Source organism: Tauraco erythrolophus, chromosome 18 (assembly GCF_009769465.1).
Source record: "Tauraco erythrolophus isolate bTauEry1 chromosome 18, bTauEry1.pri, whole genome shotgun sequence".
Taxonomy (NCBI): Eukaryota; Metazoa; Chordata; class Aves; order Musophagiformes; family Musophagidae; genus Tauraco; species Tauraco erythrolophus.
In genome coordinates, this window is record NC_141482.1 from 12,509,337 (window position 1) to 12,532,675 (window position 23,339).

Below are 23,339 nucleotides of genomic sequence, written 5' to 3' on the forward strand. Positions count from 1 at the left end.
TTTTAGTGTAAAGTTGCTTTTGGAGAATTTCTTTATGTACAAATTTGATTCTTTGCACTTTTGCCTTACACTTACTCTTCCCAGTGCTGGCTTTGAAATTCAGCATGGTTGATCTCTTTTGCATGGAAACTTGACTGTAATTAAACAATTTCTCTGTTAGTTCTTGGGCTGTTAAGAGAGTAACTTGGCCTGTGTAAGTGTGTCAAGGTACCTGTATGTAAATACACTGGGACTTTACTGAGCATACGAGGAAAGTGTGCTAACAGCTACAATTTTTATTTAGTTTTGATGAGTTTAACGTTTAGGTTGGTTGCACTTAGAGACTGCTTTTCTTAAGATCATAATTCAAGTGATTTTTTCACTCCTGTTACTTTTTGAGGGACTAAACCAGAGAAAACTTTTTCAGAATATGAAGCTGTTTGTCCAAAAACGCTGGCAATTGTACAAGTAAGGTGGAATGGAAACTTTTCCTCCTGTAACTTTACAGATTCAGGAGGCATAGGTGTTGGCTGTAACAATAGGGGATTTTAAAATACCAGAAATCAGATTTTAAAACGTGAATACTTAAGTTGTTCACTTAACAATTATAAACTATATGGGTTTATTTTATGATGAGGGCAGCCTTAACCTGATATGAATGACTCTTTATTATAACTGAGCCAATGTTATTGTACCTCGGAGCTTTAGGATTGAAACATGCTCATCTAGAGGGTAAAGTTTTCAGTTCTGCTAGAGGAAAGCATCACTCAAGTGAGGTTACGGGAGGTGTTAGAACAGCTTCGGTGTTGCAGTTACTGTCTGCAGAGGGCTGAAGTGGGGCAACTTGCTTAAGGAATAAGTGGGTGTTGGGTTAGACCAGTGAGCTTTTTGCTGCTGAAATTTCTTTTAGAATGGTGATAAGACTCTGCAAGATTTTCCCTGCTCTCTGCTGGACCCCCTATTGCGAGTCCTGATCAGTCCCCAGTCCCCACAGCAGTGTCACATGGTCATAGCTGGTCTGAGCACTTCCCAGCTATGGTCAGCATCGCATTCCATGTCTTGTGCAACCTGGAGTTTTGGCATAGTCTCATCTCAGTAAAAATGTAGTAGTAGCATCAGTGATATGGGAGATACTATACAAATAGGCAGGTTACTTGGAACTCTGTATACAGTCTGTATAAAGAGTTTCGATTTTGTGATAAAAAAACATTATGATTAAAACACTCTTTTAATGGAAATAACTCTACTGAATTTTGCTTGTTTTAATTCTCATTGCCTCCTGTCATAATGTAGTTGCTTCTTACTACATAGAAATGAACAAGAAGTTGTGTGACTGACATTATCAAACCTGTCCTTTATAAACATGAGGTTGGGTGTTAATCTGTGAAGCTTCATATGAGCTGTAAGAATAAACCTCAGCGTTTAGGGGTAACGGAGCTAGGTGTTTTGCTTCTAATGAATGTTGGTAGACTTGCTCTTTTGAGGATTACCTGCTCACTGGCACTTGTGCTAGATGTAAGGGAAGATCATTTAACAATGATTGGCACTTTGGAAAAAGCATTTTAAAACCATCCTGATGAAGAAGAAACTGCTTTGAATTGCAGTTTGGAACAGAATCAAATGGTGTCTGTGTTTGAATCTAGAATCAGAGCTCTGATTAACCAATATGTTGTGGAAGCTGTGAGGACATAGAGGAGTTCACAAGATGAGGTACATTTCTTATTTCAAAGATGGGAAAATGTGGTAAAAGCCATGGACATATTAACCTGAAATAAAGACAGTCTTAGTCGAGAGGTGTGTGTGATGCTGAGAAATTCGCTCAGACAAGAGTAATGCCATGTAGGTTTTTTGGAGGTGTGGTGTTTTTTTGTTTTGGTTTACTTTTTGGCTTCTGGTATATAGGAGCCTAATATAATGCTTTGACCTCCTGAATGTTTTTGGAGAAAAACTTACTTGTATCATAGTTATTCTGAATTGCCTTCTGGAGACATAGTCACTTCACCTCCATTCCCTTATCCACAAGGATGATAAGCTTGTGGTCTCACACAGTACTGCTGTGTTAGATGTACACAAGTGAAGTAGAAGTACTAGAAGTCAAAGATAAACTCATTTGTTACGCAAAAATATTCATAAACTCTATTGTGGTTACTTAAGCTTTTTAAGTTAGAAATTGTCAGAATTATTATTAAACCTGTTAACAGTAGTAGTACTACAAAATGTGTTGATGTACCATGCTAGACACACTGTTCTAATAAGCTGAGAATTTGGCAAAAAATTAGAGACTCTGCAGTGACATTGATTCAAAACATTGTCTTTTTGAGTTGCATTTAAGGGAATTTTGAAGTCCCCTAGTAGTGTACTTAATTTTCTGTGAATTCCATCTAATAAGTAGTATTATAATTCCCTTGCTGAAGAACTCTCAGAAAACATAATCCTCACAAAAGCTATTTATTTTTGTGTTCACTTTGCTGCGTGTTCACCAGCAAGTTAAAAATAAATAAATAAATAAATAAATAAAACAAAACAAAAAAAACCCACCAAAAACAAGAAGAAGGGAGGAAAAAAAATAACAAAACCAAACCAAAACACACACTTGTTCTCAGTCGTACTTGCGGACAAACCAAGGAGGGAAATAGTTGTGTTAATTTTAGGTTCTATTAAGAACAGTCAGAGCAAGAACTATACTGTATGAAATTTTGAGTGGTAGCAGGTAGGGAGGGAATAAATTTTATTTTAAAGGTCTGAGACAGCATTAGAATACAAGTGGTCATCTTGCTTGGCCTTCGTTTTCCTGGCACTTGGAAAGAAGTTTTGAGTCCGCCTAATCTACACTGCAAGAAAAGTAGCACGGGTTGTTCAGCTGCTTTGTTTTTATTCCGTGTGGTCTGCTTATGTGATACGATGGGAAAGAAAAGGCAAATAATAGCTTCAATTTTATTCCACTCTAAAGTGAGGAAAAAGTTTGGAATTCTTGAAATGTTTGGCGGAAGAGATTGGTTTCCCACTTAGCAGTACATTTTCCTTCCGCGTTTGTGGTTGGCTGGGGATTTGGTAGTAAGCAGATAGAAACTGTAATGTTGCCGGTGGTATGGGGGGGGAGTTGGTCTCTGGGTACAGGGATCATTTAATTGACTTCGACTTCTTCTCCATTGTTTGTTTCAGAGCAGATATTACTTGATATTATATTAGAAGCTGTTAGAATTCACTGTACGCTGGGGACAATATGGCTATTTAACCAAAATTTTTTCTGGAACTTTTCCGACTTGTTATGAGCACAGGGATAAAACTAGATGACTCTTGGGTGTTACTATTTAGTGAGACTGATTGAATCTCCTGAAAAACATCTGTAAAGGATTTTTGAAATTGTTTCATTCTGTTCCTTTCTTAGAAAACTATTTTCTAAAACTTTGTGACAATTTTTTTGAGCCATATTCAGATAAAACAAGATCCAGAATTTTCTCATGAGTGGCTTAGAGGTCAAGTAAGTAACCGCTGGTTTACAGAGACTGTCCTAGCTAGAAATTTTTGGAGCAGGTTTGGGTTTTGTTTGTTTGTTTTTAGCATCCTTAATATTGACTGTATAAAATATTCTAAAGAAATCATATTTTTAATTTAAAACATCTGAATTTGACACAGATTATACATGTACAAAAGAGGCACGTGTACAGGTTTGAATATCCAAAATAATGGATGTTACAGAGGAGTTACTGAACTATTAAGCCGGGTACAGTTGAAGCTGTTATACTGGTGTCTGTACAGGCGAGCCTACGTTTGAAAGGCTGCAGTACTCATGTTTTCAACCTGCATCTAGCAGCATCTTATTTAAGAAGTGTAACTACTAGCTAAGTTTTTGGTCTTTTCTGCATAAGACTGCCTAAGTGTGCTGCCCCCTGTTTTGAAGCAAGTGTGATGGACATAGGTGGCATATGGCCATAACACCAACCTGTCAGAGAAGAAGAAGGGCAAACTAAAGATATGTGGACATCTTGCACGTGAGAACTTGCATTGTGTTTTGTCTTCAAAGACTGCTGAATAACTTGCATCTCTGTGTTTGCATAAGCAGAGCTGTGTTGAACTTACGGTGAATTTTGGTTCCATAGCTTTTATAACTTAATTGTTCAGAGATAGAATGCTGTTTTTTCTTCATGTAACATAGGCCATGCAGCATTCTTAAAGGTTCTGCGCGTTCTGGCCCCCATCCATCACAGTACTTAAACCATGAGTAGCCCTATTAAAGTTGATAGAATTACTCATATGCTTAAAATTAAACATATGCTTAAGTGCTTTGATGGATTAGAGCCAAAGTTGTCAGCACCTTGCTTTGTTATGTGCTGTTACACCTGCCTCTCAGTGCACTGGCCTGGATCTGTAAGGGACAGATTTTCAAACTGGCTCGTTCTAATATTTAGTTACTCTATGTTCTAAACATGCAGTTTACATGCACAGTCAGAGTAAATTTGTACACTGTCTGGAAGTATAAATACACAACTACAATTCTTGTCAAGTATTGTTAGATTTTTTTCAAGTTTCACAAGATTTTTTTTGGGGGGAATTTCAGTGGGAATGTTGTGCTAATTGTTTACATGGAAACATGACATCTATAACGTTTTTCACAAAACTAGCTTTCTGTTGAGAGCTGGATTTTAGTAAAATGTATAGTGGAAATCACCATTTAGATATGACAGCATGCTGTTAAGAATGACTGTGAACCTGAATTTCCCAAAAGCTATCATCAGTAGGGACTGTTCTAGTTTCTGCTGATAATGCTGAGTTTATAAGCACTTAGGCAATTCTTCAAGGCTTACAGCTCAAGTTGCATGTACCTGACAGCTCTTCATCCCTGGAGATAACTGTGGAAATCTTCCTAGATTCAGACTTTGTCAGTGGTAAAAATTCCAGATTTACAGCTGTAAAGAAAACACCTGGTTTTATATTCAGTTGTTCTCTTAATGAAATTGGAAAGCTCTGTTTCACATTTGAAGCTCTTTGCATATTTTAGTGGCTGTTAGTTGTATTAAATTAAGAGATTGGAAAGGTGGGGTGAGAATAAAAGATAATTCAGACAAATTCAGCACTGAATGCTTATAGAAACATGCTTTGTAGAATTTACCTTGTTTCTGGTAGGACGCCACATAGTACAAATAGGAGCCTTCCCCTTTTTCTGTTTCTGTTGTGCTGTTGTCCTTCTGGTATCTGTGTCTTACCTGCTAACGTGTAGGGTTCTGGATTAAAAACCTTGTTTTTTTCCTCCACTGTTAGAGGCAAACACCTTCCACATCGCCTGTCTCCAATATCATGCGCTGGAAGCGTTGCCGATGATAATGGAGATATTAACCACTTTAAAAAAATAAAGATATTTTCAGGACTCACCATCTTCCACCTGTCTCGTTACTGTCTTCCCTGCTGCACTGCATCCTGCTTGGACTGGTCTGTGTGTATACTTATTTGGCATCCAGTGTTCCAGCTGTTTTTATTTTAAGGCTTTCCATTTAATATTGGCACTTAGCCAGCATGTACTTTCTGAGTTTTAAGTAGCAGTGAGGTTATTAGTCATTATAGGAGCTCTTCCTCTCATTTTTGTACACGAGCCTCTGAAGAGCTCCGGGATGTGAGTGCCCTTTTTGGAAAGCTTCATACTCAATTCTGGTTGCAGAAATTACTAGAATACAGACAGTTACAAAAGAGTGTCAGAGCAAATGAAACTCTTGGGGCACTCATCAGATTGATGTTTCGAGGTTTAGACAAGGGTGCTTTGAAAGTGCCTGAAAACTAGGGCCAGAACAAGACCCCCAGTAATGCTGCCATTACCTGCCCGTATTTTAAAGCAAAGTCTCTGCAGTACTGAGGATGAAGTGAAGAACAACACAGCAAATAACCCAGTTTTAGCAGAGGTGCTGTTGATCCATGTGTACCGTGTGTCTGGTCAGTATGTACTTGCACGATGGCGTTTTTTCTGGACAGGAAGAGATGAGTAGACCCAGTCAGGTAACTCAGGAGACCCGAGGAGAGTGGGTGTGCGGTGAAGGGTGGCTGTACAAGCAGGCAACTTGACACCTCTCAGGACATACTCTCCACTCCTTCATGTGCTGTATTTCGGTGCTGTTGCACACTGGACATGAATGTTTCAAAAGGGTGACAACCAGTGTGCATGTTTCCTTTTTTGCTGTGTTAATGATGACCACGTTCACAGTGCTTAAATAAATAAATAAGTCTTTGTGCTTCCTGGCGGCAGTTTGAAACGGTCATCTCAAACTAGTGAATTGCACACGGCGAGGTGATTCAGCAAGTTTGACTCAAATCCTCCTGGTTCTGAGGGCATCCTTCTGTACCAGAGGAGAATCACAAAGTGTACTCTGAAGACTCCAGCCTTGTTAATTATCGTGTCGAGGATCTAGAGAGAATACTAAACTTTTGAGGACACATTTTATTGTAATATGCTTAATTACCTGCACTTAGAGAAGAAAACGAAACTGGTGTGTTGTCCTTTCTCTGCATGCCTGAAGAACTAGAGACTAAGTTTGCAACTTACAAAGGTTTTTAATTGCACAGTATGAATTACGGGTTCTTTGTCTATCTCGTACATCACAGAGCTCTTTGTGAAGACTGTTATTTTCATTACTTACCTAACCTATTGCTAGTTAATTAGCTGAGGTAAATGGAACAGCATAAGCAGAATTATGCTTCTTAATATTGGATCGGGGATGGTCTCTTTGAGCCACTTACAGATATAAAGGGACTGTAAGCCAGTTAAACTGGTTTTACATAGGACTTTGCAAAGCTGAAGGGGAGCCCCAAGGTGGCTTAGAGCCAAAATAGCATCTCTGTGCCACATCCACCTGGGCAGATGGTGTGACCAGGGTGCCATGTGCCTGGGCTGTTCCTGCTCACTGGAGCAGCTCTCGGGACAGAGCTGTCAGGTGTGTGTGCAGCCCCGGACACACCAGTGTAAATAAGGATAAAGAATAACATCATCTCTGCTTTCACAGAGCTGAGATATGTTTGTTATGAATGCTTCAGTAATTCATACTTCTTGCCCTTTAACGTAGAGAATGATTCTGTCATTCTGTAAATAGAAGGTATCTTGTTGTGCTTGTATTTATTACTGTATGTTCATCTATTTATGGCCCCATAGTAAGATGTGCATGTGACTTATGGAGGTAAATATTGTAATGTATTAAAACAAGCAATGGTAAAGCAGTTTATAGTGCTTTTTCCAGTATTTAAAAGGGAACTTGTGGAAGCCATGTATGTATTGTCCATTCTATATATTGCATCACATGTGTGTGTGAAAGGGATTATGCTTCAGGGGATAAATGAACTAAGTTCTCCCAAATTATTTAGGTCACAATTAGATACCTGCAACATAATTAATTTTTAACTGCGTCTTTAAATCAAAGTATATCATGACAAAATTATTCAACCTATTGGGTTTTTCTGTTTCCAAAATGTGTTGTTTACAGCAAAAGCCAATAGTCTATCCTCATAGCTATTCTTTTTCTATTATTATTATTATTATTTCTTCTAATAGTAAATCATCTTTGATAGCTGGATGGTACAATCTGTTGTTACCCAGAATTTCAGAGAAATAAAACCGAGAATCTTCAAAGAGAAGTAGATATTGGGGAGGAAAAGATGGTGTAAGAGGAAAAGCATAGTGTTAGGGAGGAAAAACTACATTTCTGCAACCAGTAGGAGCCAGGGTCTGTTGCTTTCAGTGAGGTGCTTGATATGTATATGGTCAGTGTTCCCAGCACGGCATTGACCGTGTAGTGCTTTTGATTACATTTTGTCAGCTAGCTGTGCCTTTGGGTGACTTTATTTCATCTTAAAAGGTGACAGAGTTATCAAGAACGAAGTATTAATGTGGTTAGAAAATTTCTTTCAATTCTGCTGCAAGTGAGGACTCAGCTAAATCATATTTCCTGTCGAAAGCCGTACAGAGTTGCTGCTGTGCAGCTGATGCATGGTCGCTCCTACCCCATGGTACCGCATGTGCTCGTCCTTTTTGTTCTTGAACAGTGCGAAATAGAAAATCTCCTTGAAGTTGGCAGAATTACTGAAGTATCTCTGTGATGTGATATGAATGAAGAGTTTGATTTGCAAAAGATATTCAGTGGGTTTTGCTATTGCAGTTTAGCAGTTTCGTCTGTGAAATTGGTACTATGTCATAGGTCTAAGAATTTCGGCTTCGCTCTGAATACTCTGTGCACCTATTTCGCCCCCTTTTCAAGTTCCTCTAACTTGGCCTCTCCCCTGTTTGCTGTTCTAGCTGTTATGTTTTGAGATAATTGCCATGTTCTGTTAGAAATAACCCAGGCTGCTAAACCAAATTTATCTTATTGTTGAATTGTGAAGTACTGCAGAATTTCTGTAATGTGGATTGGTAGCAAAATCTTAATTGAATTTCCTTGCTTGTGATCTTGAGTCTGAAGATCCTGACTGCGCTGCTCTGTTTTTATGAGATAGATTGGCAGGTAGTGCTATTTTCATTTTTGTTAACTTCCGTAAGATGCAGTAAACAAATTTTAATGCAGATTTTATGGAACGTTTATGAAACCCGTGAGCATGTTTCACTGCGTCAAAGACACCATATCTAGATGAACATCTGTATTTAAAGCCCACGTGCCTGTAAAGCGTGTGACTGCCTGTCAAAGTACTGAAATTGTGTTGTTTTAAATGAAATTTGTATATTAACTGTTCATTTGCTTTCAATGTGTAATCGCAATGGACTTTTGAAAGCGAGCAGAAAGGGGACAGCCCATGGCTACTTCCCTGTGCACTCATATTTTGTTGGTAATACCTGAAAGCACACCTAGATACACCTGTTTTGAAACACAACAATGTTGTTTTCTCCTATAAAAAGCCAGAGGCAAATTAATTGTTTTGTAAGATTTTTATTCTGGCTTTTATACTTGCAAATTGGTTCACTTCCCTTGCCTGTGCAAAGCACTGCAGTTAAGCTTTTCGCTAGATAGAGTTGTTATGTCAGCAAGTTCAAGAGTGAGAGAAGTTTGACAGTGCTTCAGAAATAAAGGTAATTTATGCATTATACTGATCACTGAGGGTGATGGAAGCCCGGCTGTTTACAACCTTGTAAAGATGACAAAGGCTAATGCTCTGTTTTAACATTATGGGATTACATTTTAATATGCCCTATTAAAATGGTCTGTATATACTCTTCAGGCATGTGCATTTTGCAATACAAGTTTAAAGAGAAACTTTCTGCTTCTTTTTGTTATTTGCAAGAGCATCCTGAGAACAACAAAAAATTCGGAACATAATTAATAAAGAACGTTTTAACATGGTTTTGGAGGATTATTATGTAATACAAAGCCAGTCATTTTAAAAAGGTGTGCTGTGCCCATGCCGTTACATACCCTTCAGCGTTCTAGACAGGCTCACTTGTGGGGAATTAATGTATACACACTATTAAATTGCAAACCATTATGTGGCATTATTTATTATGCTAAGGCTGCACGTAGGAAATAGTATTAAAATACAAATTGAGAAAGAAAATGACATTTTTCAGAAATGAAAGCTAGCATTTATATCTGCACTTTGCAAAGAATGTTCCAATATTTTTTTTTATTCACGTTGTAAGTATTCACGTTCCAGGATATATTCCTATTTTAGGCCGTGTTCATAGTGGAATTAATTGGCAATCATAATTTACCCTCATTAAAAGCCTTTTTCTATTGCATGTTATCTGATCAGAGTCTTTTTACCGTCACTCAAATGGTGTACACCACAGCATTTAATTCACCTCTTCACAGTGTTCTTCATGACACGTCTAATGTTTGATGCCTAAAATATCCCTACCTCTGAAGTGTGGAGTTTCCTGTATAATCAGGGGATTTGGGGGAGATGTGGGGAGGGTTTCCCCAGTAACTTAAATAATAGATATGTTAAAATGTTAGTGCTGTATTATCATGGCTACCTTTCCTTTTAAAGGAAAAAAATAAATTTTATTGTTGTTGCTTTGCACTTTGTGTGTTTCAGATATTTTCTAGCTATCTTATCGTGGGTTTAAAGAAACGTATCACTTTGTTTCTGTTCATAAAATCTATTTATTTTTCGCTAGAAAAAAAAAGTAATATACTACATTCTGATTTAAAACTCTGTAGTTCTTTGTAGTTTTCCCTGCAATCTTGTCCAAAATCTGCCTGTTGAACAGAACGTAACAAGGCATACAGCTTCTTAACGTGTCAGTAGTGACCAAGAAGTTCACACTTCTTTTGCTTTCAAGAATTTAGATTAATGGCATAAAGGAGTCACAGGATTTATTACTACTTTTTTTTAAAAAAAAGTCTTTTAAGGTGGTTTGTTTTGACCATTTCAGCATCAATTTAAAAAAACGAAACCAAAAAACCCCCAACCAACCAGACAAACAGAAACAAACACACCAAACAGCAAACAAAAAAAGCCTCACAAAGCAAAACCAACTTTTCTACCTGTGAGATGTTTATTCTGGGTGAGCTGAATCCTTAGTCCTCTGGAATGTTCTTTTTAAACTTCAAATATTTTTTCCAAGTTCTAAGTAATGGTTATTTGTATTATCTGGAAAGTAAACTAGAAATGAACATGAAAATTAAATTCGTTTTGCTTTCTGATAAGCTACTTGGTAACATGTTCATTGCATAAGATTCAATAAAGTGTGAGTAAAAATGTTGCCATTTTACTAGTAAAGCTCAGCCACAGGTGGAGAAGTTATTTACTAAATACTGATTGGGTTTGTTTTCAAGGAATATTTCATGACCTTTTATGTCATTCTAATTTCATGTTATTTGAATTAAAATGTCATCTTTTTTTATAGTACCTAAAATAGACTTTATTAGTTTTCCTGAAAGCTATGTGCAGCTTTGCTTTGGCCCATTTAAATATTGAAAACAGCAGGATTTGAGATTTTTCTTATAATCCTCAACTAATAGAGTTTAATGCTTTGTTTGACCTACCCTGCACAGCCTAAGCAGAAGTTTTAAACAAGATTAAAAATGTGACCTTATTAACCCATGGCATCTAAAGATACAGAGCAGGCCTGCGGAGACATCAGTCGGTTGTTAGCCAGAATAGGTGTCATTCCCAATCTACTCGGTCTGTTCCAGAGGAAAACATTTTGGAAGCCCAGCTTTTTTTCTTTTGTAATTTTGGCCATCATGCCAGCACCTGGGAATAAAAAAGAAAAAAAAGAGATTCTCTGTCTAAGATGAATCTTAGAGTCTTCGTGACTGGGGAAAATAAAGTTCAATTAATTTTGGAAATCTGAGGTGCAAGCTGGCTGGGATTTCTCAAAAACAATTCTGGCAGTGCAGAGGCGGGGCTTAGCTTTTGTTTGCTGCGCTTCATTAGTCCATGAATAAAATGAGTTTCACCTTTCTTTTTTTTGAAGGGAGGTTACGGTTGTATGTAAGCTGTTGGATGGGTGATTGATGAACACTTTGAGTTCCAGAAGAATGAAGAGTATCTCATTGTCATGGAAAATTTATGCTTAGTAAACATTACAAAACACAAAATGATATGATACATTCATTGCTGTGTAATAAGATTCCTTGTTTACGGGGCATGCTATAGGGCCATGGCAACAAACCCAGAAATAGGAACTATGAGTATTCTTGTTGTAAAGATGATGATAGTTATCAAGCACTTTGTTAACTGCTGGAGTTTTACATCACTCCATATTCATTATCACTTTGCAGGGCCGCTAGTAGCGTGAGGATCAGTGAAGTGGTGTAAGCATGAAAGTTTGACTGAAACTTGTAATAAAAATAATGTGGTTTATTGTGTGGTATGGAAGAGTCAGGTAAACGTGCGCTTAGCTGGTGCTTTGAGACTAAAGTTATGTGCAAGTGTTCCAGGGGAGAGATTATAACTATAGTTTACTTAAAAAATAATTTAAAAAAGAAACAAAATAAAAACACCCACACACACACCCCTCAGAAGACTTTCTAAACTTGTGTCTTTCTAATGATGTTCCAAAGCAAAGAAAAATGACCTAATATTATTTCTTTACTTAATCCTTTAAAAATACTAGTGTCTTGCTTAACTTGCAGCATATCAGTTGTCCTTTTCATCTCAATGGGGTGGAATCTGGATACATGTACATGAAGTTCAAGACCCAGCTGAAAATTGGAGGCAAAATCAAGCCAAATTGCTTACACTGCCGTTGATAAACATTTCTTGCTTTCATGTCATTATTTATGGATTTTTTTTTTTTTAATAAATGAACATGATTAAAAAAAAAAAAAGCGGCTGATGTTTTTGCAACCGTATGTGCACTAACTGAAAAATACAGTATTTGTACACCTACTGTAAGTCTTGGTTTGTGGAATGGAGAGTTTCTTAAGACCTAGGGCAGTAGAAAGCATTGAAGATGGGAAGGAAGAGGGTGAAAAGGCCTCCATTTTTCCTCTCTTTTCCTGTCTTATTTATTTTCCTTAGTTCAGTGCTTTTGGCCTTTCCTGGCTCACTGCCGCCTTCCCATCAGTGGTGCCAAATCCCTAAAGTGAAAACTGGTAGTCTTCAGGAATAAGGTGGTCTGTAGGTAGGTCAAGAAGTCTAGGGAAACCAAGAATTTACATCTGGTTATTGATCATATCATTGTCTTTCTGCATCAAGTTTCACTGACCTTCCTCACCCTGCCCCATAGTTAGGAGAATATATGCAGTGGTCAGCGATGAGGAACTGGTGTTTAGGGATAATTGTGTTTCTGTTTGGTAGAGTTCTGCTGCTGATTCAGACTTGTTCTCTACCCAGCTAAGTCATCCTGAACGAGGTGATGTGATGCTGCTGTTTGCTTTCCATCTGTAAGAGCAGCACTTGCATTGCAATCATGCTTTCACATCTGTAAAATGTGTAGTAAGATTCTCCACATCTGTGTCTAAAAGTCAGTGTAACATGTAGCTGGCACAATGGTGTTTTCCTTGACCCTGTCTTTTACAAAAGTCACATTAATCTTTCATTTGATAACCGAAATTCCCACCACTCTTGGACGTGTGCATCTGCCTTGTTATTTAAGCAGTACTTTTTTTTTCTCCTCTGCTGTTCTTCTGCATTCTTGATTGGTGAATATGCTTTCAGTTTCATTTTGGTTGTTGGTTGTGAATAATTATAGAAGGGAAAAACTGATAAAAAGCTTTTGCAATATGTGCTTAATTAACTCAGTAAAATGAGATTTTCAAGATGTGATCTCTAAGCTTAAAGTGTGAGCACTACCTTTTAAAGGATAAAAAACGAAAACATGCTGTTGGTAGTTTAAAGTCTCTGGAAAATGTTAGTTTCCAAAATGAAAAATGTTAAAAATAGTTGGTATAAATATTCAGGTAATGAAAGCATTCTGTAAAAACCAGTTTGATGAAGACTAAAAGGTCACTGAGACAATTTAGGTGAGCTTTTTTTAGTTATTACATGGCTAATTTGGATTACCTCAAAGTAGTAGTTTTATGCTGTGTATAGCAAGAAATTAATAACGTAAAAATCTTGTCATATTGCATCACAGTTAAGTTATAGTCTTACAGACTCACTGCTAGTAAACGTTTAGGATGCTGATTCCTGATTATACCAAATGTTTGGTCATGCATTTCATTCGATTGTACTCGTTAGCATTGAAAATAGCCATTGTCAGGTTTGACATAAGATACACTACAAGTATATTGGAGGCTTGCTTGAGGCTGTCGGCTTTTTAATTTGGCTGCAGTTAATCCCAAATGGTAGTGCTCATATAGAGCATTTCAAGTGGTTTTTTAGCCTCCTACTCTGCTTAGAGTTTACATATCTGGATTAGTCCTTTTTTATTCATTTTAGATTTTATGTCCAAACTGTTAGTTTGAATGTTTCTATCAGGTTGAGTTCTCTGCTCTAGCTTTTTCTGCTGTGATGTCAGTTTTGTGCTTTAATTTTTTTTTTTGTACTTTGAGGTTGTCTGGTCTCCTTTCATTTGTTTCTACTTTCAATAATTTACTTATTTTTTTTTTCCTCTATTTGTTTATGCTTTTCTAAATAACTTGCACATGTCTAGTATTTTGTGTTCAAGTGAATCAAAATGTTTGATTTTGCAGAATGTCTTAGTCTCAGTCTAGGACTGCATTAAGTTTCTATTTAAGCATAATTAGATATGATTTTTGAATACATGTAGATGTTTATCGTTCAAGTAGAAAAGTTCTGAGATATTTAATCAAGTCTATCTGCAAAAGTATTCAGTGACTGAGAGCACTTTAGTCAATAGTGACAATACAATTTTGATAGAATACTTTTCAAGTTCATGTTCTGTTTCAAAAAGGTATTCTGCTTTTATGGCTTAATAAATTTAATATTTTTTTTTATTACAGGGAGAAGAAAATGAAAATTCAGGATATTAAAAACAATATTAAAGAAGCTATAGAGGTAAATTTATAAGCTATTGTTTTTAATTATACAAAGCTAGCTATTTAGACACTCTGCAATATTTTATTTTTATTTCTTTGCAGACAATAGTGACAGCAATGGGAAATTTGGCACCTCCAGTTGAACTAGCGAATCCAGAGAACCAGTTTCGAATTGACTACATCTTAAATTTAGCTAACCAGATAGACTTTGATTTCCCACCGGTAAGTAAATAATTCCAATTGGCTGCAGTCATGCTTTTTTGCAAATGATTATATTTCACTGCACTGTAGTAAATGTTTACAAAAAACAGTGAGCTGCTCTTTGGGAATTACTACAGTAGGTGTCTTTGGTCAGTGCTAATCAAATAAAGTGTATAGCAACACAGAATATTCAAGCTAATCCTTTATGAACACAGAGACCCTTGTCTGCTTTCTTGTGCTCTACTGAAATAATCAGCTACAGAGTCAAAATGGGCAGCACTGGCAGTAAAGCTTGGGAATTGTTGGGAATTGCCCTGCCCAAAAGGAGTGAAGATATGCACAGCAGCCTGTTGATGATTAGGTGGCATTTAGTGATTCTCTCTTTTGGAAGAATAGTAGAGTTTTCTTGCTGATTTAGACATGTTCTCTGTCAGCCAGACTTTCTGCAAAGGCTGCACACACTACGTCCTTGCCCCAGCCCTCCCAGTCCTAGTTAATCATTCAAAATGCCAGCAGTCCCAGAGTAAATGCAGAAAGTATAATTATTTGGTTGAAGGTATAACTTTGTGCCCACTCACTGTGATTAATTTCTACTGTATCTCAACCAGGCTAGTAGCAGAAGCCCATGAAAATACAGTTTGCATACACTGAACTCTTAAACACTGAGAAGATGTTTTTGTTAATTACCATGAAGTACCTTACACTTGCAGTAATACAGGAGCATTCCAAAGCTTGTATGAGCTCTCTGTGAACTGTTCCCGAGGGCTGAGGGTAGGAATTACGATGATGTATTAAAATCATGATCTGTTTACACCAGAATTTTGTATCCAGCAGTACTCAGTCTCAGATGCTTGAAAAGAAAGTGCAAGTGCAAATAGTAAGATGTGAGATCGTTTGCAAGGTTTTCGTAACCCTGATTTGTAAACATTATTGAACAAGCTACCTTTTACAGCTGTTTCTGGGAATTTCTTTGCTTTGGTCAGCCTTTATTAAAAGAAAACAAACAAACAAAACTGCATACTTTGTATACAAGGCAGAAGTCTTGTGCTATTAGTAATTAATTGAAAATACTGGCATTATAATCTCCAAATCCAGTAATTTTCAAAGTTCAGCAGGCACAGACAGGTTGGTGGAGAGAGAGGGATTTACGATTCTTCTCTAGCACATAAAATGCAATATTATTCATTTTATCTTAAAGAATCTTAAATAAAATAGAGATTATTAGATTTTTAACTTGGCATTTCTTTGATTTTGGAACTTGTCAGTGTTATTCATAGGAATATTTGGTCCCTTCATGGATGATCTCTCCTGCTAGGGTGACAAAAAAAATTATACTTTGAAGATAGTTTTAGGAGAATATTCGAGAGAAAAGACAGTGGCTCCTTACTCCACCCTGTGTGCTCTTGAACTGGCTGCATGCCTGCAGCTATCCTACTGCCCATTGTTTTGTGATAGTTCAGGTTATGATCTGCAACAATGCTGTAACAAGTTCCTGTGACCTACCTCGTACCGAAATACTTGATTTTCCTTGTCTCTTCTATCTCAGAGGGGTTTTTTTCTTCCGTTCAGTTGCAATGCAGTGGTTTTTAAAAACTTTTTTTCCTTTCCCCCGAAAGCAAAGGGTAATCGTGTAGTGGTAAGAGAATAAGCCAAGTGTGTACATGTTACATTAACTGGTTTCTACATAAAATATAATTTTCAGTTTGTATTATCTCTGGTAGGATACATGGTAGCAAGCCCTTGATGTCTAAAGCAAAAGAAACATACCACGTCCATAAATAATTTCAAGTTCAGTGAAGAGTCTTTGATGTGTTGAATGACACACAACTTCAGGAATAACAGTGCTCCAACAAAACTAGTTTTTCTTCTCTGTGCAAAGGATATTGTGTTAAATTTTTAAGCCCTGAGTCTACAGCGGTTTAGGCGTGTGCATAACGTTGACTAGTGGCTAGCTTCATTGGCATGGATAACTATTTCACATGTAAATGTTTGTAGGGTTGAGGTTTTAAACTGGATGTACATTAGCCACTAATTTTGAAGGAGTGTTGTTGGCTCCCTCTGCCCTCAGTGATTATATAAGCTTATATGTATCTGGTTTCCAAGTTTGTCTGAATGTAGGTTATAGTCCTTTGGTACCTGAAAAACTGAACCTGCATTTTAATTGCATATTTTAAATCAAGTTAAGATCTAGAATGTCCCTAGATGCCAACTCTCAGTGCATAGTATCAGAAATACACGATCCTTGGATACCTCTGTAAAAATAATTTTGACTTTGTTGTAGATTAATTAAAAATACTTTGAAGAAAAAAATATTTTCTGTAATCGAAAGGATAGGCTTACACTAGTTATGCTTTATATCTAAGGAAATCTTGATTATATACTTTCTCCTCCAGTACTCTGATGGGAGAATTTCATAAACTGGCAGATAAACCTTTTCCTTTATACGGTATTAATGCAGAAGAAGGGAGGGGAATTTTTAGCAGTGTTAGCAGTATGCAACGCTGTCTATTTTGAGTTGTAGAACTTGCTTTCTGTCTCTTCCATTTCTTCGTGGGGAATCATATTTCAGCTGTTACGAAGACCTACTTTCCTCAGTATGGTATTTGAGGATGCTGCTCTCTTCAGCAGGAAGAAAATGAAGATAGGGAGAAAGAACACTTGTGTACCAAGGAGATATTCTTTGAGGGCTCTGAGTACTTAGTGCCATACTCTTCTAAAATAAAAGGCTGGTTTGCTTCCCTTTAAATGCCCATTCATCTTTCCTAAACATTAATTTAGCAAGCTCTCCAGAAGGCAATGCACAGACATACCGAGTTTAGTGCTAGGATTCTGTAATTTCTTCTCCAACTACAGGAGGTCTTCTTTAGAACATAAGAGGCCTCAATCCTTTTTCTGTACCTGAAGGAGTAGTTTAAATGAAGCCTAAAGTACACATCAAAATCTGTGTTTATAATTACCTGTTGTACAGGTGGAGCTAGAATTCAAGTTTCCTAACAGCCAGGTTCAGTGTAGTGTGAAAGGCAAAAGAAAGTAAAGGAAGAATGTAGGAGCTTTGCAGTGTGATGATAGTGTAGGGGTCTGACTCTACATACCTAGGATTCAAAGAACAACTTTTTTTATTCTGATATTCTAATTCTTTTCTTAGTCTGTGTCTCCATCTGTTTGCTTTGCAGTTTTCAATTTACAGGAAATGTGTGTCATTTGTATAGAGCATATTGTATTGAATTAAAAAAAAAAAGAAAAAAACCCCAACAACTCGAGTTAAAAATAATGTTGACACAGTGCAATGCTAGGTTGGACATTCCCTTTCAAACTCGAGCGTGTTGGAGATTTATTAATTCGGCACACTTGGTATTAAGCAATTACATTTCTTAAATATAAGTAGTAGCATATGGGGGCAGGAAAAGGGTTCTGCTTACTGAAAAAAATTCTTTTTGCATGATGGTGCTGGTGATTTAAAGTATTGCAATATTTAGTAGATCTAATCTGTAGTTCCTTTTGTAGTCCCTCTGTGTTGTTTCGCCGTACTGTATATACCATTGGCAAGAACATAGAAGAGTTTCACTCTTACAGACGATGATCTAATTTGTCTTGTCTTTGGTATGTTTTCAACAGACAGGTTATAAAATGCAAATTACAAAAAGAAACCCCAAACTAGTGACTGAAGGGAATTGATAAAGGCTGGGAACGTAACCACGTTGAAAACCTGTGGAGAATGCTTATTAGTAATACTCTAGGCAAACAACTTAGTACTAAGTTCATGTTTTTATGTGAAGTATTTTTTGCCTTGGCTCATTGTGGACTTATAAAACAGCTTGAGGACATAATATCTCCGTGGGTAATGGAGTGCTGTTCTGATTTAGTTTTGCAAAGTACTTTGCTTCTTTTTGGGGTAAAATCTATCCTTATTATTGTTATGCTTGTTGCACAGCCTTTTCTTAGAGCACAGTACAATGGAAATAACAGAAGTGTGATCAGGTCCATGTTATCTCTTGTTAATATGAATAGCACTGATAAACATTGTGTGTAGTGTTCTGTTTGCATCACTGGCAAACATATTCTTGCTAAAATGACAGGACATTAAATGACCAAGTCTTGCTAAAAAAGTCTAGCCCTGCTAGTTTGGATGAACACTGAGAACAACAGAGAGATCATGCTTTTTGTAGAGAAGTAGTGAAATCAGAACTCTTGTTTTCTAAAACACTACAGTACCAATCTTTATGAAAGTTTGTAGTTTATGGAGGACCATTATCATTGCCTTTATGCAAGTCGGGTTCTTATCATGCAATTAAATTGCCAGTGACCAGCATTTAAGCAAAGGAAAAGAAAGCTGAAGTAAGAAAACCTCCAAGTTAATCAAACTGAACTAATTTGAGGTAGCTGAAGCATTTAATTTTAGTAATTGTGCTGATCATGAATGTGCGTTAGTTAAAGCCTTAGAAATGAGGTAGTAATCTATGTGTTCTTGTATTGGTACAGATCTGAAGGCATATATGTTATTACTGCTGTTGGGCTTGTGTTCTAAGATTGTAGCATGATAAACAATGTATTTTTAAAGACATTTATAAATTATTTAGAAATTATAAAACAAACTATGCTTGTCACTGAGCCGCTCTAACGAAACAAGTAGAATAGTTGGTTTGCTTGAGCAGTAAGTTTGAGAGCTTGCCTGAGTTTTGCTAGAATTGCTTTTTTGGTTGTCTCACACTAGCTAAACTTTGTAGTAGTAAATTTTGCTCTTTAATTTTCCATGCAACCAGATTAACACATGCTTTACAGGATCAATGTGGTGTGTAAGAACAAAGATCTCTTAAATTATAATTTCAGGCTGTTTTTGCAACTATTCCATCTGTTAAAATGGAAAAGAAAAACAAATGGTGCTTGTAGTTGAGGCTTCCAAATGGCATTTTATCACTATTGTCCTTTGATGCGTTTAGCTCAACACAATTGTATGTGTAGGCTTTCAATGTCAAAAATCAACCCCATAAGTATTTTCAGTAATTCTGACTAGCTGCATGTCTGTTTCAAATATAGGGTGATGTTGTGTTAGCTGGGTTATAGAGGTGATATTTTTATTCCTGTTCTGCATACCAGACAGTGGTTAGGATATTTTCTTCATCCCTGGTACCCACTAGAACCGTGGCCTTTTTCTCATCTCTTTCTTTTTGCTCTTACTTTGAGCAAAGGAGAGGAAATCTCTTGTTCAGTGAACATTTCTCTTTCCACAATCAACCAATTTGAACCAAGCTGCCAAGTAAATCCTGTTTATTTTGGGTCACAGTCCTTTTATAATTCTCTGGTTCTAATGAAGTATTCTCAGAATAGCACAACAGTATTTACAGCTGCCTATTTTTAATTGATCTGGACTCAGCTGAGGAAGATGTCTCTTGAAAATACCGTAGAACTTCGGAAACATTGTATTCAAAAAGGAATAGAATCAGAATATTAGCAATTGAAATGCAAAGTAATTAGAGAATCACTCTAGCCTATGGCTCTCTAGATCTAGGCAAATACACGTTTAGAAGAGATAGGATCGTCTTTAGGGTGTTGGTGAAATTTTATGCAGGTTTTTTGGGCCTGGTTTATTTTTTATTACACTGCTCCATTGTAGTTATTTTGAATCTCCCCCTACCAGTGCTGCTGAATAGTTTTATTATGGTTTCTGAGTGGTGTCCTTGAGGCCAAGCTTTACCACATGCTGGCTTCAGCCTCAAAGCCAGCTTCGCATCCCCTCTGCCCACAGCCATCCCTTCCCTCTCCTCCACACCATGATGTGCCACCCTCACTTGTGCCAAAAAAACCCTTTGGGTCCCCAGTGTAAATCAGACCATTGAACCGATCCAGGTTAAAAATAACCCTGGTAACCCCTACTCCTTCTCTCTCCTATTTTGAGGAGGTTATTTTTAACAGGGATCAGTTCTGAGGGCTGGTTTACAACGTGGCCTGTAGGTACAAACGAGGTGGTACAAATTGTGTAATACGTTACTGCGCAGCAGGGTCAGAGGTAGGGGTAGGAGGCCTTAAAATGGTGTTGACACCAAAATCTTGGTGAAAATAACAAGAGAACATAGTCTCAGTAAGAAAAGATGTGAACTGGGATCTCTCTGCTGCCAAAAGCGTGCCTTAATTATGTAGGCAACAGAACAAAATTATCTGTCCCTGTAGATAATCACCCTGATGTGTACAATGATAGATATGTTATTATTCCTGTCTAAATACATCATGGAAGAAGAGGAGAGCTGTTCTGGTTTGACAGCATCGCTGGCTTTGTAATGTAATGACAAACATTCACTCTAACGGGGGACGTTTCCCATGAGACTGCCTCAATGTCACAGGCTTTGGTGTGTTGATGTAGGCAAAACACTTTCTCTGGTGGGTATACTGGTGGGAAGGTGGGAGACAAAGCCTGGTTTCTTGAGTGTCTGGATAATATTGTGTGTAATTTGGGTAGCTATCAGGGAGAAAACTTGCGACTCTTGCTTTTTCTTGTCCAGACTCTCTTCACGGTTTTGAGCTAGTCACCTCAATATCCTGTATACTTTTTTTTTCAATGCTCTATCTGTCTTGTTATCTGTAAAACAGTGATAATGTCTTTATTTTGGAGATGCATCTTGAGGTGCAAAACTGGTAGAAAATGTGAATATGTGAAATATTTTTAATTCAAGAATGTTAATAATGTTAACAAAAAGGAATGGGGAGTATTACAGACAGTCTCAGCAGAGTGATGTGGTACTTGATCCTCTGAAATAATCTTGACTAACTCTTTTTTTAAATCTCCATTATCTTATCTACACAGAGCAGCTCCTTCTAAATGGGCTTCTAGATAATCCCATTGAGTTTACCTGATCAGAGTTTAAGAGGACTTAAATAAAGCTGGGTTTCCTATCCTTTAATAGTAGAGATAAATTCCTCAATACAGATTAATTAAAGGGTTCTTCTGAAGCCTTTTTTTTAGTATAGGGATCATGAGGTAGGCAGCTACTCCTCTCTATTTCTGTTTCTCATAATTAAAACACACATAACTAGTAATGATTTGCAAACGAGTCTCTTGAAATCTCTGATTTTTGTCCACAAATGTTTTATTCTTACAAAACAAACAGCAATATCTAGCAAATTCTGACATTGCTCTAACCTATTTATTGGACGAGGTTGGTTGTTTGTTTTTTAATTTCAACTTCAGTCTGTAGTACCTTAAGTTTTAGTTAGCTACCGTACTAAGAAATACTGTGTTGACATAAAGCATTTTTAATGAATAATTGCAGTGAAAATATATTGAGTATAAGCATAAAGTACTATCTAACTTATTTGGTGACTAGGCATTGTTTTAATAAGTAAAAGCAAATATTATTACAAAACTTAGTTTTTAGTTTCCCAAGCAAATTCCTGGTCAGCAGTCGTCATTGTAGTTAACTGGACTGGCCGGTTGTCGGATGTGCAGGAGTTCCCCAGTGGGCCCACGCTGCTGCTGTGGCTGTGCTGGGAGCAGCTGCCCACGCGCGCGGTGAGAGGCTCCCGTGCCCCGGGATGCGCATGCTGTGACTCGGGGGTGTCCGTGTCCCGTAGCAGCTGGTAGGTGAACTCTGTGCAAACCTCTCTCAATGCCATGGTCCGTGAAACAATAAAGTCGTTGGGATTTCTCTAGGAACATCCATTATTTATGAAGAGCTTTTTCTATTTGCAGAGGAGAACTTGATTTTTGTTTTGTTTTGTTTTTTAAAGTCATTCTTTAGTAAAATGTGTAATTAGAAACAGTGTGTGCGTATATAAACTTTAATATGGGAAGTTCTTTCTTTTTACACCTAAGTGTAAAGCTTATTTAGATTAAGTAAAAAATATTTGTGCTGTATATGTTTTGACTGCTGAAATTTTCCAGAAATCAAAGCACTAATGAGGAACCTGGGCTTTTTTGATGTGAAGAAGCCGTTTGTAGCATCTTGTAGAAAAATTAATCAAATGTAGTCCATTTAGTTTGCTATACCATTCAGTAATTTGACATCAGACATAAAAAATAGGTTAGTTTCATATTAAAACTGGAAAAAAAAGAAAAAATATTCTTAAAAAGTACGAGCTCATTGCTTCCACAAGGCAGAATGCTGTGGTGACTAGGAACAATTACTCAATTCACCATCTGCATTAAAAAAAAAGCTTCTTTTTAAAAAAATATCTTTTGATAAGCCTTTAATTTTGCTATTCTTCATGCATCTAGTTAGAATTACTTACTAAATAAAGTTAATATGCTGTTTTTCTTCATGTAAATGGAACCTTGGTGTCCATCTAAAACAAACCTCATGGACAAAAAGAAAATGTAGCAAATAAGAAAGTGGCACTGCCTGGCTGGTGTTGAAATAGAGAAAGTAAAAATCGTTTTAAAACATACTCAGTTGTAAAATTGCCTACATCCGTTTACACCATATTCATCTGTTTAGCCAAAGTAACACACACAGGCTGTATGCATCAGGAAATCAACATGTTACATGGATGCCAACTAATGCTAAAACATGAAGCTTTGAGAAATACCAATTAAATATTATGCATAGTAGGTTTGATTTTGATAATATAATTCAGCAGTTAATTTTTATTTTAATATAAAATTTGCTTATCTTGCTGTCTAGTAATGAAGGTTGCATATTTTTGTTTGTCTATTTTTCCCTCTTTTCTTCAAATATAGGTTGAAGTTTCACCTTGGTTTAGAATTTCTTTTTTTTTTCCCTGAGTTTTAATTTGTAGAAAAAGCCTTGAGAATCTGTTTCTCTGCAGAAAGTAGAAAGCTATCGACTGGTGGCCCCTCTGCAGGAGGAATTT

The 23,339-nt window shown here is 36.9% G+C and overlaps 1 protein-coding gene across 5 annotated transcripts in view; it reads left to right on the forward strand.

Moving 5' to 3' along the window:
- GNAS (GNAS complex locus) overlaps window positions 1-23,339 on the forward strand; it is a 158,741-nt gene that overhangs the window by 84,398 nt on the left and 51,004 nt on the right. For 4 of the 5 annotated variants that reach the window (XM_086622691.1, XM_086622692.1, XM_086622695.1 and 1 more), the window contains 2 exons: window positions 14,301-14,355; window positions 14,439-14,558. In XM_086622691.1, coding sequence (XP_086478817.1) covers window positions 14,301-14,355; window positions 14,439-14,558 — 175 coding nt within the window. The remainder of the gene's footprint in view (window positions 1-14,300; window positions 14,356-14,438; window positions 14,559-23,339) is intronic. The other variant, XM_086622694.1, reaches the window with a different exon arrangement.